Genomic DNA, 15,454 nt, shown 5'->3' on the forward strand with positions numbered 1-15,454 from the left:
TACAAAATGTTCTACTATTTCCATTCTCAGATCCTTACTTCTTATATCTTTAAATAAAATAACTGATAACCCAGTGGTTAAACATACTTTGGGGATCTGGATACAATTTAGAAAACATTTTGACTTATTGAGATTTTCTCTTTCTAGTCCTTTTTCTTAATTATTTCTTTAAACTCCCATGATTGATGTAACTTTTAAAAATATGGTACAGATTAGCCATAAATGTTTTAAAGATTTATTTTTGGAAGGAAGTCTTTCTTCTTTTGAATAATTATCCATTAAATATAGATTACCAAATAATCTTTTGTTTTTTTTTACAGATTAGAGATTTTTTTGTGATCTCAATTGCATACATTTCCTATGATCACTGATGAGAATTTAATAGATGTAATTTTTAATTTACAATCCTTGTATAATGGTTCAATATCCAACATTTATGAAATGTTATTGGGAATAAGAGATGATCCATTAGATAAAATTTTTAAAAAGCCTGGGAACAGAAAAAACTTGGAATGTAATTTTCAAATTGGTTAATACCTCATCTTTATGTGCCCACCACTCTCTCCTACATATCCAAAGTCAAATTATCTCATTTTTATGCAGATGTATCTTCTCGTGGCAACAATGTAGCTCTTTATTAATTCATATGCCAGAGCCTTGCGAAGTACTGAAAGGAAGTATTTCAAACTTTTTCTGTACTTTGTAATATTAAGCCTAATCCTTTAACTGTCTTGTTTGGAGTTGTTGGAGAGAGTGGCATAACTCAAACAACATCTGATTTGCATGTGTTAGCTTTTACTTCTTTTATGGCTAGGTGGGCAGTGTTGCTCATATTGAAGGACATTGCTCTGCCTATTCATACCCAATGGCTACGTGATGTCATGTCACGTTTAAATTTAGAGAAGATTAGATGCTCAATATCTGATTTGAATTTGAATTTTCAAACACTGTTGGGACCCTTTTTGAATTATTTTCAGAATCTCTGATTTGACATGAATACTGAAGTGTTGACTAATAAGGTCATTTATTATTTTGATTGGGGATTCTTTTCTCTTCTCCTTGCCAGACAGCTTTGTTTTTGGTTGTGGGTTTAAATCTTTTTATAATAAAATATTACTGTAATTTAATTTGTTTAATTGAGAATATGGGGTACCGTGGATTAATTGCTATGATCTAAGTTCAATGTACTATTTTGTGACTTTTAATATGTATTCCTATTTTTTGATGGGGAATTTCAATTTTAATTTCAATAAAAATATTGATAAAGAAACAATGTACATAGAGTCTCTTACCATCTAAAAATATCCAAAATTGCTTTATAGCTAATTGAGATGTATTCAAAGGATGGGCACTATTGTATCTTGGGAAATGTAGCAGAGACCTTAAACATTCCATGCTTCCACAACCAACATCATTAAAATAACCAAGCAGCCTTTTTGTCTTCCATTGGAGATAATTATTGGTCAGGACAACAGGGAAATCTCCTTGGTCTCCTTGAATAGAATCTTTCTTTTCGACTTGGGGGGAAAACAAGGTTTTGATTTATTGCCTGGTGTGAAAGGCAACACCTCCAATGGTGCAATGTCAACTGAGATCATGTGTGCAAGTCTAATATAGCAGTGCCACATAATATTTCTACACCATAAAGGTAACTTCGCTCGGTTAAAGTGTGTAACGGAGGCTTAGTCGCAAGTTGTATAAACTGACCTCCCACAGTGCATGCTCCCAGCAGGTTGACAATGTTGATGTGCTGCCCCAGATGACTTAATACTTTCAGTTCAGACATCAGAGCTTCCTTCTCTGTGGAGTGAGCACTTGCTGCAAAGCCAGATTTACAATTGTCAATTTACATTATGGTCCATTAATTTAAACGCACACAGTACATTTAACATTTATACTTACGTTTAAGCATCTTTACTGCAACCGTCAAAATAGTGTCAGCTTTAGTCAATCCATAAGCTGCAGCCTCCACAACCTTCCCAAAGGCTCCAGCACCAAGGGTTTTACCTTAGAATAAGCAACATTCTCTTCAGTTTCGATTAATATTAATTAATTAATTAACCAGAATTGTACAAATATAAACTGCGCTGTTTCAGTTACAAGGTTTTATCCTTTTCAATAGGATACAAAGAGGATAATAATAGACCACAGAGCATAGAACACAGAGCTTTACAGCACATTACAGGACCATGATATTGTGCTGATGTATATAAATCTACTCCACAACAATCTAATCCTTATCTACTTCACACCTCTATTTTTCTACATCCATGTGTCCATCTAAGAGTCTTATAAATGTCCTTATTATACCAACAATCACCCCCAAGCCCTGCAATGTATTCCAGGCACCCACCACTCCCTATATGAAAATTGCCTCTGGATCCCATTGCAGTGAAATTTCACTGAGCTACATTAGAAACTTGCTGAACAATGCAAAATAACACCTCCTGCACATCCATTAAGCATTTGTTTTATTTGGGAAGATAATCACTTTTGTGGATGTACTGGTTATCCTGCTACCAGTCTTCTGTCAGCTATCTTGATAATATTTTATATCTGTCCTTATCCAGCAGCCACCCCTTTTATATGCTCTTTCCTCATATCTCCTGTGTGAACACTGCCCTGATAAATTGCCCTGATAATTCTCCCCATCCATTCTGTCTCCTCTCACTACAGTGATAGCTCTTTAATGTACGTAGTTCTCACAATGCCCCAGGCTTCACCTCTACCCACCCACTCCTCCCCACTCCCTTTATGTATCTCTTACTTTGTGCTCATAATTTTCTCTAAATATTCATACTTTAGAACACTTTCCTGCTACTCTGCCTTGGTTCCTTATTCAAAGTTTTCTTTTATGTTGATGACATCTTTTTCATAGACAAAAACCTGAATTTTCATTCCCTGCATTCAATCCTCACAACCCTTGTATATTCCTAAAATCTAAAATGCCATCTACAAATTTGCTGATAGAATCAATGAGGAAGTGTACTGGCATGAGAGAGATCAGCTAGTTGAATGGTGTAACAACAACAACCTTTCAATCAACATTAGGAACTGATTATGGACTTCAGGAGGGGAAAATATGGAGAACACGAACTAGTCCTCATTAAGAGGTCAGCAGTGGAAAGGATTAAGAACTTCAAATTTCTGGGTGTCAACATCTCTGAAGATCTGTCATGGGTTCTCCACATTGATGCAATCATGAAGAAGGCTTGCCAGCAGCTATACTTCAAAAGGAGTTTAATGAGATTGAATAGATCTACAGGTGTACCATGGAGAGCATTCTGACTGGTTGCATCACTGTCTGGTATGGAAATGCCACTGCACAGGCCAGGAACCAAGACTACAGAGAGTTGTGAACATGAGCGTCAGTTTTCATTCATTAAGGACATCTACTAGAGGTGGTGTCTCAAGAAAGCAGTCTCTATCCTGAAGGATCATTGCCACCCAGACAATGTCCTCTTCTCACCGCTATCATGAGGAAGGAGACACAGGAGCCTGACGACAAAAACAGCATCTCCCCCTCTGCCATCAGATTTCTGAATGGTCATTGATCCACAGACACTACCTCATTTTTCTCTTCTTTTGTACTAATGATTTTTTAAAATGTAATTTATAGTAATTTTGCCATGATGCTGCCCCAGAACAACTCATTTCATGACACACATTCATGGCAATAAATTCCGAAATTTGGTTAAGCATTCTGCACATTCAGTTTGAACCTTTTGACTAAATTTTAAGACAACTGAATAACTGATAGTTTTATTTCCCATTTTTAAAAAATGTCTATTAAAATAGATGGATTGTGAAGACAATGCAGATGAGCTGAACACATCGCAATTCAAATCAACCAAGCAAAATATCAACCAACCAAAACGCAGCTTATCTCTGGGGAATTCCCATTTATCATCATACGGTAACTGTGTTGGGTCGATGTACGTGTAGTTATTCCCATGTATTCCTTCAACTACCTTCCACTGAATCTGGTACCTTGGCTTCTAAAGACAAATCACATTTTTTTATTAATCACTTTTATCATACAAAGCAACTATAAAAAAATGTAAACTTTGATGCATTTTACCTGTTGATATTTGTAAAACAGAATGACTAAAATCACACATAATATGGCTGCTACTGCAGCAAACAGGGACAAGAGCGGAGTAAAGAGATGATGAGTTTTCATTATTTCTGTAAGGCGAAATAAAATAATTTTATTGGTTATTAACATGGTTTGATATGCTGTTTGCAATACATCTAGAAACAAATTTATTTGACAATAAAGCTCCTTTGAAAACTAAAATAAATGTCATCAAAATACAGAGATAAAACTCCATCTCAGCTTCTGAGCAAGAGTCCAGGATTAAATGAATGGACAAACGAAAATACTCCAGTTGATCCCAATGATGTCAACAACAGGGTTCACTGTATTAAACGGAACCAGCTGCCACTATTAAACATGGGAGATGGCTGGGAGGGGAAAAAAAATCCAACAGGCTGTATGCTGATATGGGAGCAAAATAATACCCTAAAGGGAAGGGCTAAAGCACGGGAAGTTCACAAAGCAACAGATTTAAGTGCCAGGATATTAAAAGCATTACATTGTTTTGGCAGTTTCTGGATAGTTGTCAAATTGATTTATGTTAAATGAATGCAGAGTAAGTTTTCAGCTTTCTTCTTGTTACTAATATCATACAGTTTCAAACCGGAATCATTATAGCACACAATTAACAATTTGATAACCTATAGATAACCTCTAATCCACACTTTGCATTTTGATATTAAAGCATTTACTTCAGTCATCTTGATTGGATTTGTACTTGCAATCAGAAATTTACCTCCTTTTATCTGATAGATCATTTGACTCTGGCCAACGCTGTTGTTTGCCAGACACTCCACAGTAATGTTGTTCTTCAGTTCATTGGTGTTAAGAATGCTTTCTACTTTAACCCGACCAAAACGGGGCTGACCTATTATCCTATTTGTCCAATGTCCTTCTGCTGGTGCAGTGGCTGTGTCTGAGCACCTGAAATCAAACGCCAAAACATAATGGGATAAATAAAAGTACTGCCATCTGGTTTTATCATTCTAATGTCATAAAAGAGCGGAATTTACATTGTTTGCATAATCTTATCACTGCATGTTATAATTGGATTTTTAAAAATAATCACATTAGCTTTGGGTCTTATTTCTAAAGGAATTCTCTTGATCTGCTACGACTGACACTCCGAGGATTCAGGAAACTTTAAGTCCACCATGTAACACAAGAAAGTGTTACAAAGATGTGTTCAAGTGCCTTCAAAGCTGACCAGCTGGAGAGCAAATTCAAGGGCAATTCAAACCACACCAACATTATGATTTGTTCAAGTTCATCATTTAGCTGCCAGAAATCCCAAAGCACAACTAATGGATTGATGTTTGTAATTGTAGATTATTAAAATCATGGATTCCAGAATATTCATTGTATATACTACTGCAGGTCAGACCAGTTAGATTGCTTAATTCAGGAGTGGCCAAACTATGGCCCCCGGGCCAACTGCAGCCCATTGTCCATTTTTAAGTAGGTCTTTAGGAAAAAAAAGGCAGCAGATCTGCGGAGAGCGGGAAGCAGTCTCAGCACTCCCCCACAGGCTCCAACTGCCCAGTCTGACTGCCATCAGCTCTGTACAGCCTTTAAACGGCCTGTTAAAGGAGCCAACGGTGGTTGAAAAGTGCCATGCTTAATATTATTTGGCCCGTGACTCTTTATATTTTTATGTATGTGGCGCACGACCACATTTCTTATTTTGCTTATGAAGAAGAAATATTCTATTCCTATCACATATTTATTTGTTTCTCAAGTGTTCAATAAATGTTTTTAATAATTAAAGTTTAAAAAATGATTTGATGCTGTGGTATATTTTTGGAGAAGCGAGAAAGATATTGTGGAAGTGCAAAGCAAGAAAGAATTCGCTCTTCCTTATTTGGATATCTAAATTTCATCATAAGGACCGAAGTTCACCTTTGAAACAAGCTCAAGTGTCTTAAAAATGAAGAAAAGGCCTAAGACTGTGAAAAAAATATGTCCATTCTGTTGTAACATCTCTCTCCCAGAACAATTTTCAAATATGTTCTCTGCTTGTGATCAGTTTTGTTATTCTCTGCAGTTCCATGTCTATTTTTAACCCTAAGAAATAATCAATCAGCTTTCAATCAATTTATAGATCACCCAATGCAAAGTATCACAGCAGGAAAATATAATTAATATCTACTTCATTAGTTTGTGTCTTTTAAAGCAAAATATTGGCCTGGAATTCTGTTTCTTGACACTTACTTTGAAAAAGACTGACCATGAAAATCTAGAGATATTGACAACCATTAGTTGTTTTCTTTGGCTTGGCTTCGCGTACGAAGATTTATGGAGGGGGTAAAAAGTCCACGTCAGCTGCAGGCTCGTTTGTGGCTGACAAGTCCGATGCGGGACAGGCAGACACGATTGCAGCGGTTGCAAGGGAAAATTGGTTGGTTGGGGTTGGGTGTTGGGTTTTTCCTCCTTTGCCTTTTGTCAGTGAGGTGGGCTCTGCGGTCTTCTTCAAAGGAGGTTGCTGCCCGCCAAACTGTGAGGCGCCAAGATGCACGGTTTGAGGCGTTATCAGCCCACTGGCGGTGGTCAATGTGGCAGGCACCAAGAGATTTCTTTAGGCAGTCCTTGTACTTTTTCTTTGGTGCACCTCTGTCACGGTGGCCAGTGGAGAGCTCGCCATATAACACGATCTTGGGAAGGCGATGGTCCTCCATTCTGGAGACGTGACCCATCCAGCGCAGCTGGATCTTCAGCAGCGTGGACTCGATGTTGTCGACCTCTGCCATCTCGAGTACTTCGACGTTAGGGGTGTAAGCGCTCCAATGGATGTTGAGGATGGAGCGGAGACAACGCTGGTGGAAGCGTTCTAGGAGCCGTAGGTGGTGCCGGTAGAGGACCCATGATTCGGAGCCGAACAGGAGTGTGGGTATGACAACGGCTCTGTATACGCTTATCTTTGTGAGGTTTTTCAGTTGGTTGTTTTTCCAGACTCTTTTGTGTAGTCTTCCAAAGGTGCTATTTGCCTTGGCAACTCTGTTGTCTATCTTGTTGTCGATCCTTGCATCCGATGAAATTGTGCAGCCGAGATAGGTAAACTGGTTGACTGTTTTGAGTTTTGTGTGCCCGATGGAGATGTGGGGGGGCTGGTAGTCATGGTGGGGAGCTGGCTGATGGAGGACCTCAGTTTTCTTCAGGCTGACTTCCAGGCCAAACATTTTGGCAGTTTCCGCAAAGCAGGACGTCAAGCGCTGAAGAGATGGCTCTGAATGGGCAACTAAAGCGGCATCATCTGCAAAGAGTAGTTCACGGACAAGTTTCTCTTGTGTCTTGGTGTGAGCTTGCAGGCGCCTCAGATTGAAGAGACTGCCATCCGTGCGGTACCGGATGTAAACAGCGTCTTCATTGTTGGGGTCTTTCATGGCTTGGTTCAGCATCATGCTGAAGAAGATTGAAAAGAGGGTTGGTGCGAGAACACAGCCTTGCTTCACGCCATTGTTAATGGAGAAGGGTTCAGAGAGCTCATTGCTGTATCTGACCCGACCTTGTTGGTTTTCGTGCAGTTGGATAATCATGTTGAGGAACTTTGGGGGACATCCGATGCGCTCTAGTATTTGCCAAAGCCCTTTCCTGCTCACGGTGTCGAAGGCTTTGGTGAGGTCAACAAAGGTGATGTAGAGTCCTTTGTTTTGTTCTCTGCACTTTTCTTGGAGCTGTCTGAGGGCAAAGACCATGTCAGTGGTTCCTCTGTTTGCGCGAAAGCCGCACTGTGATTCTGGGAGAATATTCTCGGCGACACTAGGTATTATTCTATTTAGTAGAATCCTAGCGAAGATTTTGCCTGCAATGGAGAGCAACGTGATTCCCCTGTAGTTTGAGCAGTCTGATTTCTCGCCTTTGTTTTTGTACAGGGTGATGATGGTGGCATCACGAAGATCCTGAGGCAGTTTACCTTGGTCCCAACAAAGCTTGAAAAACTCATGCAGTTTGGCATGCAGAGTTTTGCCGCCAGCCTTCCAGACTTCTGGGGGGATTCCATCCATACCTGCTGCTTTGCCACTTTTCAGTTGTTCGATTGTTGTAGGGCATCCAATAATGTTAATATCACCCACTAGCTTAGTAACCAGTCAGAGTGAACTATTAAGGGCTGAAACACTGAAGTCTGCAGACGCTGTGATTTCCTAAAGACACAGAAATGCTTATGGAACTCAGCAGGTCTCGCAGCGTCCATAGGAGGTAAAGACATATCATCAACATTTTGGGCATGAGCCCTTTGTCAAGGTATGAGCAACAAGCAGGCAGATGCCTACATAAAAAGGCTAAGGGGAGAAGGAGAACAGGCCAACAGGCAAAAGGTGATGTTGGACATGGATAGGAGGACAAGAGATGAATTGTGAGAAGATTGGGGTAAGGGGTTGCTCTGTGATTATAGAACTGGAGAAAAGGAGACACAGAGAAAGAGGAGGGAGGGAGAGAGAGAGAGAGAGAGAGAGAGAGAGAGGGAGAGGAGAGAGAGAGGGTGTGGAGCAATTGGATACTGGAGAAGTCGATGTGAATACCATCTGATTAGAGGGTGCTCAAACAAATTACGAGGTATTGTTCCTCTAATTTGCAAGAGGTCTCATTCTGGCAGTGCATGCGACCATGGTCAGAGATACAGAGTAGTACCACTGATTGTAAATCAGGAAGTAAACTGCCAATTTTTTTGTTCCACATTTTCACAGAGGGTCATCTGAAGATTATGACTTACTCATGAGGCAGAACTGAAATATATTAAAAGTACTTTAAAGAAGAGTTGTATTGTACTTCTATAAAATAAATTGCTGAGACATAGAACATAAAACATAAACTAGGTCAGCACAGAAGCAGGTTCTTCACCAATCATATGTGTGCCTACTATAATGCCAATCTAAACTGCACATTCTCCTGCACAAGGCCTATATTCTGCCATTTCCTGCCTGTTCATGAGCCTATCCAAACACCTCTTAAACATCTTGATCAGTTTCTCTGGCAGTAGGTTCCTGCACTCTCTGGGTGAAAAAAAACTTGCCTCGCAAAAAGATTTTCTCTGTGATAAACCACTATTGTATTTGTAGGGTAAATTGTATTAAGATGAATTTCTTTCCATGCATGCAATGTCTCATTCAAACTTTACCTATATGGTTACCACAAAAGTTCTAAACATATAAGAAAATTTCTTTGGAAATGTAAAATGTCAAGAGTGTCTATAGAAAAATTAACATGGAAATATGAATTGGGAGGTTTGCAACTTCCTAACTTTAAGAAATATTATCAAGTAGCTCAATTGAGGTTCCTTACTTTTTTATTTGAGGGATCAGGAAAACCAGTGTGGGTCAAAATAGAGATGGATAAAATAGGAGAGAAATCCAGCAGAGGAATTTATTTATAAATGGGATTCAATGTTAATAACTGGTGTGAAGGAGGCACCTTTGTTTCAGCCCTTAATAGTTCACTTTGACTGGTTTCTCAGCTAGTGGGTGATATTAACATTATTGGATGGCTGAGATGCCCTACAACTAATGGTTGTCCATATCTCTAGATCTTCATGGTCAGTCTTTTTCAAACAAAGTGTCAAGAAACAAAATTCCAGGCCAATATTTTGCTTTAAAAGACACAAACTAATGTTAAAGACATTAGTTTTGCATTGTGTGATCTATAAATTGATTATGCTGATTGATTATTTCTTAGGGTTAAAAAATAGACCTGGAACTGCAGGGAATAACAAAATTGATCACAAGCAGAGAACATATTTGAAAATTGTTCTGGGAGAGAGAGATTAGCATTTGGAACAAATAATGAAATAGGAACAAAAGGAAGCTCTCACCAACTGTGTTTCTTAATCAAAAGGAACAATATTAGCTACTCTCTAGTCCTCTGGAATTTTGCTTGTGGCTAAAGAAGACAGAAAGATGTTTGTCAAAGCCCCAGAAATCTCCTCCCTTGCCTCTCTCATTAACCTTGGATAAATCCCTTAAGGCTCAGGAACCATAATCATCATATTCTTCCAAAGACCCAACACCACCTCCATCTTGATATCATACCCTTCCCTAATTTCATTATTGTCCATGTCCTTGGTGAATACCAATACAAAACACTCATTTAGTGCCTTCTCCACTTCATCTGGCTCCAGGCATAAATTCCCTCCTTTGTTCTTCAGTTCCTTTCCCTCTCGCTAGTTACATTCTTATTTTTAATGTATGCAACAAAAAAAATGCTTTGGGGTTATCCTAAATCCTACTCACCAAGATATAGTTCCTTATAACCCCACCCCCACCCCACTCTCTCCCTCCAAATTCCTGTTAGTTTGTTTCTGCTTCCTTTATATTCATTTCTTAAGAAATCTGTCTGCTTTCAGCTTCTTCAACATTACAAATGCTTCCTATTTCTTTTTTCACTATCCAGAAAGGTTACTAGGCAATAATTACAGGTAAATATTTAATTTAGAATTCACATCCTAAACAATAAAGCAGTAAGTTTTCAGAACTTTTAACAATCCAGAAACATCTTACATTCTTGCCAGGTCATTGAATATTTCTGCAGATTATGCTGGATAATAGAGAAGCAGGAAATCACAGTCAAAAAAGTATGGGACTTCAATATTTAATTGTTTCTGCATACTTTAACAGTTACTATCAGAATCTCACAGTCAGTTTGATCATAAAATCCAGCTCATTATAATTTAAACTTTATGCTTATCAGTTCTCAATTTTTAATTGACTTTATTTGATTCTGTTCCCTAATTATCTATTTTAGGTTAGGATGTTGATTTCCAGACATACCAAACTCAAAATTGCTCTGATAATGACCACAATGGGTATTTTCACCAAAACTTTATTGTAATTCTTTATGTTTTGTCTGAACGGAAACTTTATGATTTGTATAAGGCAAATTGCAATTTCTCACCGTTTCTGTTGCCCAGGACAATGAATCCATTTTATTTGTGGGTCTGGATATCCCACTGCCACGCATCGTATTTTGCCTGGCCTATATTCTTCAAGAATAATGATCTCTGGTTGGCCTGTAAAGTAGCAAAGTAAAAACAATCCAATGTGCTTTATACCACTTCAAACTTTTCTGAGATTACGGGTTGCAAGTTCAATTCACTTTAACAGTTTCACTTTTCACAGATACTGACTGACACTTTGAATTTATTTTTCTCCCAGCATCTTCTGGCTTCATTACAGATTTCTAGCATCTGTGATTTAATTTTGATTTTCATGGGAGTACTTACAGCTAAGCCACCAATATAATTGCTTGAGTTATGAATGTTTCATTTGATCACCTTTTAAAGTTCTTTAGCACTTCAGATATCCATAAAGTGAGATTTTGGAGTTAAAATAGTCAAAAAATATCTATAATCTAATGATGTATCATAAATTATATATAGTACTATCTAAACTCATGGAAGGCATTACGTTGAAGTGAACTCATACAAAATTATGAAACTGCAGGGAATTTAATTAAATAGGAACTATCAAATCAGCCTGAGGTATATCAATCTGATAGGATGAAAAGAAAGATAGAGAAAAAAAACTTCTCAAATAACATAAAGGTTGAAAATGTGGTATTATATAAGTATCTTAAACAAACATGTAAGCTGGACTCTTTACCACTAGGCATGGGAATGGAGATGAGGACACCAAATTAGTCAGAACATGTATAGCATGAAAGGTTTAAAGACTAAATAAGTCTCCCAGCTATGAAAATACTCTGAAATGATTCAAATGTTCTCTTTATAATCTCTCAATGACCAAGTGTAATTTCAGAATGGATTATAAAAACAAGTAGGATCTCCATATGTTTAAATGGGAAAAGGATCGATCTTCAAATTGCCAACTTTTAACTCAACTCAATTCTGAAGAAACTGTTCATGATTAGAGTTAGTATAAGGAGTTCACATATCGGAAATCAGTATTAATTAACAGAATTTCTCTGAAGTCACATTGCAAAGTAGCATGATCCTATTGAATAAGAAAAAATGTCTTAAACAATTCTGTTTATGGTGTTATTAACAATTTTAGATAAAAATCTCAGGCAATTAAATGTATTAGTTAATGAATCCTTTATCAAAAAGTCTCAGTGCAAAAAATATACAGTAGAATAAATGAAGTTACATAATTCTGATGTTCTTAATTATCACAATCATCTAAAAAACTTGTCTGTCATGGGTATTCAATCTGATCATCAAACATATTAAAGGGAGGTTGTTGAACTTCTCACCAAAGAACTGAAAACAGGACGAGAGGAAATCAATATTTTTAATCAAGTGCAATTCCGAATGAATATCAAGAACAAAGATGTTCTAAAAACACAAAGGCAAACAAGCCATTTCAAACTGAGAAAGGGTGTAAAATATCTTTGAACTCAATTTCTGCCCTACATAAATCATCATCCTTCTGACAAAGGAGGAAATTTGATCTACTAATCCTTATTATCTTTTTTTATATCATTTCATAATGAGAGTCTACTTAGATTAAAATTAGATAATCAGATAAAACCACTAACCCATGAATATAGTACATGGCAATAGTAAAAAATAAATGTTTAGAACCGATGAATGAACCAATTGATCTCCTGTCCAACACATGATTTTGTCCTGTGGCATCAGCTACATCTTCAACTTACTGTTTATGTATACATCAAATGCCACTGATGAACTGGAATCAGAGTTTGAAGCAAAAAATGTATAAGTTCCTCCTTCTGTTCCCTTTACTCTGACCAGATGAAGTTCACTTATGTATCTATGAAAAAAATGTACGTAATTACAAAACATGACTTTTAATTAAAAACAAAGCCGGACTTAGTATTAGTCATTTTTTTCCTCAATAAACCTATGATGTTTGTAGGTTATTAGGCTGGATTTTACATTGGAGCTTATCAGCAATCGCTGTTTTTGAAGGTTAAGTTACAAAGGAATTTTGAGATCATTCATGGGTGAAACCAAGAACTTGGCACCCTGCACCTTCAAAAGCTGCTTGAAAGCAGAATCTTGCCAAAAAAGTTCTACATTAAAATATTTGAAATTCTTATATGAATTCTTATATTTTCTTCATGGGTAAGGTCAAAAAAAGTTTTTTGGTCCATTCGAAAGTAAGTTTGCCCTTTATGACATTTTGATACCAAACCATTCACCTTCCAATAAAATGTTCATACATTTTCAGACTCCACCAGTTTTAATTATTTATTTTCAAAAATTATTTAACAAGAGTAAATCTTATTTCCTCTTTTCTTTTCTCATCTCTTTATTTTGCATTCTACATCTAATTAAATAATAGCTGTCATATTCTGTTCAGGCTCTAATGTTCTTTACTTATCCAAGATTCTTCAATCAGGTCAATTAGTGGAATACTCAGACATTCTGCAAAGGGTGTTGCACATTTTGGATGAAAACACATACAGTGCAGAAGTCTATGATATCTGCAAATGTTACAAACAACTGTGCAAACGACCAAAATATCCAGCCCAGTAAGTTGGAATGATAGGTTTGGCAGCATATAAACCATGATATGAAATGAAGACGAAACACTTATTGCTGTTAAATATTTGAAATACATCTTACTTGTGTGTTTAATCTAACTTGGGTATGATATACCTGTTCCCCTTTTCCACAGATTTCATGTAATGATCTGATGTGTTAAGTAATGTCTCCTTCATGTGAATCCAGTACTGTTGATCAGGAGCAGGGTAGGCATCAAACTCCACTTTTAGCACCAGATTTTTTCCAATATCTACATGAAAAGTATTGTTCTCTGGAGTTGATAACTTTACATATCCTTCAGCTGGTTGAAGAGAAAGCAAAGATAAAAAAAATGATCATGCAAGGTATTAACTTGCAATTTTAAACCTATCAATTGTAGGAAATAAATAAATGCAGTTTATAAATTAGAAAAAAAAACATAAATTGTGTGCATGCATTGTTTAATTCAGCATTAGCCAATAATACTGCTCAGACATGCATTGATTTTCTGCTTCACCTTAATTAGTATGCCCAATGCAACTCAAGATGGTAAGGAATTCAGGAGTCATGTTGGAACATTGCTATTCCCCGACATATGTCCGAGTTCCTTTGAACGACCGGTCGTATCTCGAAATAGACGCAAGTCAGAAGAATGTTAGCATAACATGTAGAAGTCAAAAATTAAAACATTTAATCAAAGTTTTCATCAACTGAACTTGATTTGTTTGGATTTGTTTGCCAGATCTATCATCAGGGAATGGGATTTTCCTCTTGCTCGACATCTTCTTTGGTGAGCTTACTGAATGGCAACTGAGAGACGGTGACTGTTGCATGCACGCAGCCGGGTTTTTTTTCGGTCGTATGTATGGATGGCCATAAGAAGCATAGGTTGTAGGTCAGGGAGAGACTGTAATTATTTTATTGCACAATTTCTTCAAGCACAAAATGTAACCATTTGATTTAACATCATACTATTAGAAGTAGAGTCATAACCAGCACAGAATCAGTCCGTTCAGTTCATCAAGTCGGTGCCAACAACCTAATCCAACACTAAACTGATTTATTCAATTCGTTCTCCCCATATTCTCATTAACTGTTGTATACATACAAGAGGTAATTCACAATGAACTTTCTTGGGTTGTGGAAGGATAATGGATCTCCTGAAAAAATCGTTCACAAAGTCATGGTGAGAACATGCAAACTACATGCAGGCAGCACCAACAGTCGAGATTGTATCTGGATTGCTGAAGTTGTGAAGTCGCACTAACTCTACCAACCATCAAACCTTGTGATTTTCATGCTGAGGAGTTTGAGTGACCAACCCAACACTGTGGAATGAGTGATCGCTTTCACTCCTGCATTGAGAAAGAATCGAAGGAGATCTCTACGGTGACTGGGGTGAGAGAGAGATCAAGGATGATGTAGAAGCATGGAGTATGTTCGGATCAAGACCAGGATGTAGAAATGGGAAGTGGGCAAGTGACAGAAAAGACTGGAGTGCCAAAGCATAGAAAGGAGGTAAGCTGGATGTATAATGTGGGGTGGGGATGGGTTTAGGCTGTCAAAGTGGAAGAGGATGAGGCATGAACTGAGGACTCGTGTAAGAATGTTACTTACTTGCAGGCATTCAAATCTGCTGCAAAGTATTTAATATTCTTTTAGCCTAGGAGTTCCTAATGGCACAAAGAAAATATAGTCAGAGTTTCTTGTAATTATTCAAAAAGATGATTTCATGTGAAATTATATCTTTCTGTGCTGCCTCGCATCCAAATTTTATGTGGTTCACAAGGGTAACTTAGTACAGTAAGTATCCAGTCAAACACCACCACTATGCAATGAAACTCCTGGTTATTTTTCCAGTATTTTTGCATCTTTATGTAATAAGTTCTGGAATAAATCAAACTGATGTAGCCTGATCA

The 15,454-nt window shown here is 37.4% G+C and overlaps 1 protein-coding gene across 4 annotated transcripts in view; it reads right to left on the reverse strand.

Moving 5' to 3' along the window:
- The window catches only part of LOC138757405 (mast/stem cell growth factor receptor Kit-like), a 101,032-nt gene that overhangs the window by 40,523 nt on the left and 45,055 nt on the right, over positions 1-15,454 (reverse strand). For all 4 annotated transcript variants that reach the window (XM_069924655.1, XM_069924651.1, XM_069924653.1 and 1 more), the window contains 8 exons: positions 13,671-13,857; positions 12,704-12,819; positions 10,982-11,096; positions 4,836-5,023; positions 4,082-4,188; positions 3,872-3,998; positions 1,903-2,007; positions 1,708-1,818 (listed from right to left, as the gene is read on the reverse strand). In XM_069924655.1, coding sequence (XP_069780756.1) covers positions 1,708-1,818; positions 1,903-2,007; positions 3,872-3,998; positions 4,082-4,188; positions 4,836-5,023; positions 10,982-11,096; positions 12,704-12,819; positions 13,671-13,857 — 1,056 coding nt within the window. The remainder of the gene's footprint in view (positions 1-1,707; positions 1,819-1,902; positions 2,008-3,871; positions 3,999-4,081; positions 4,189-4,835; positions 5,024-10,981; positions 11,097-12,703; positions 12,820-13,670; positions 13,858-15,454) is intronic.

The sequence above is a fragment of the Narcine bancroftii genome, chromosome 3 (assembly GCF_036971445.1).
Source record: "Narcine bancroftii isolate sNarBan1 chromosome 3, sNarBan1.hap1, whole genome shotgun sequence".
NCBI lineage: Eukaryota > Metazoa > Chordata > Chondrichthyes > Torpediniformes > Narcinidae > Narcine > Narcine bancroftii.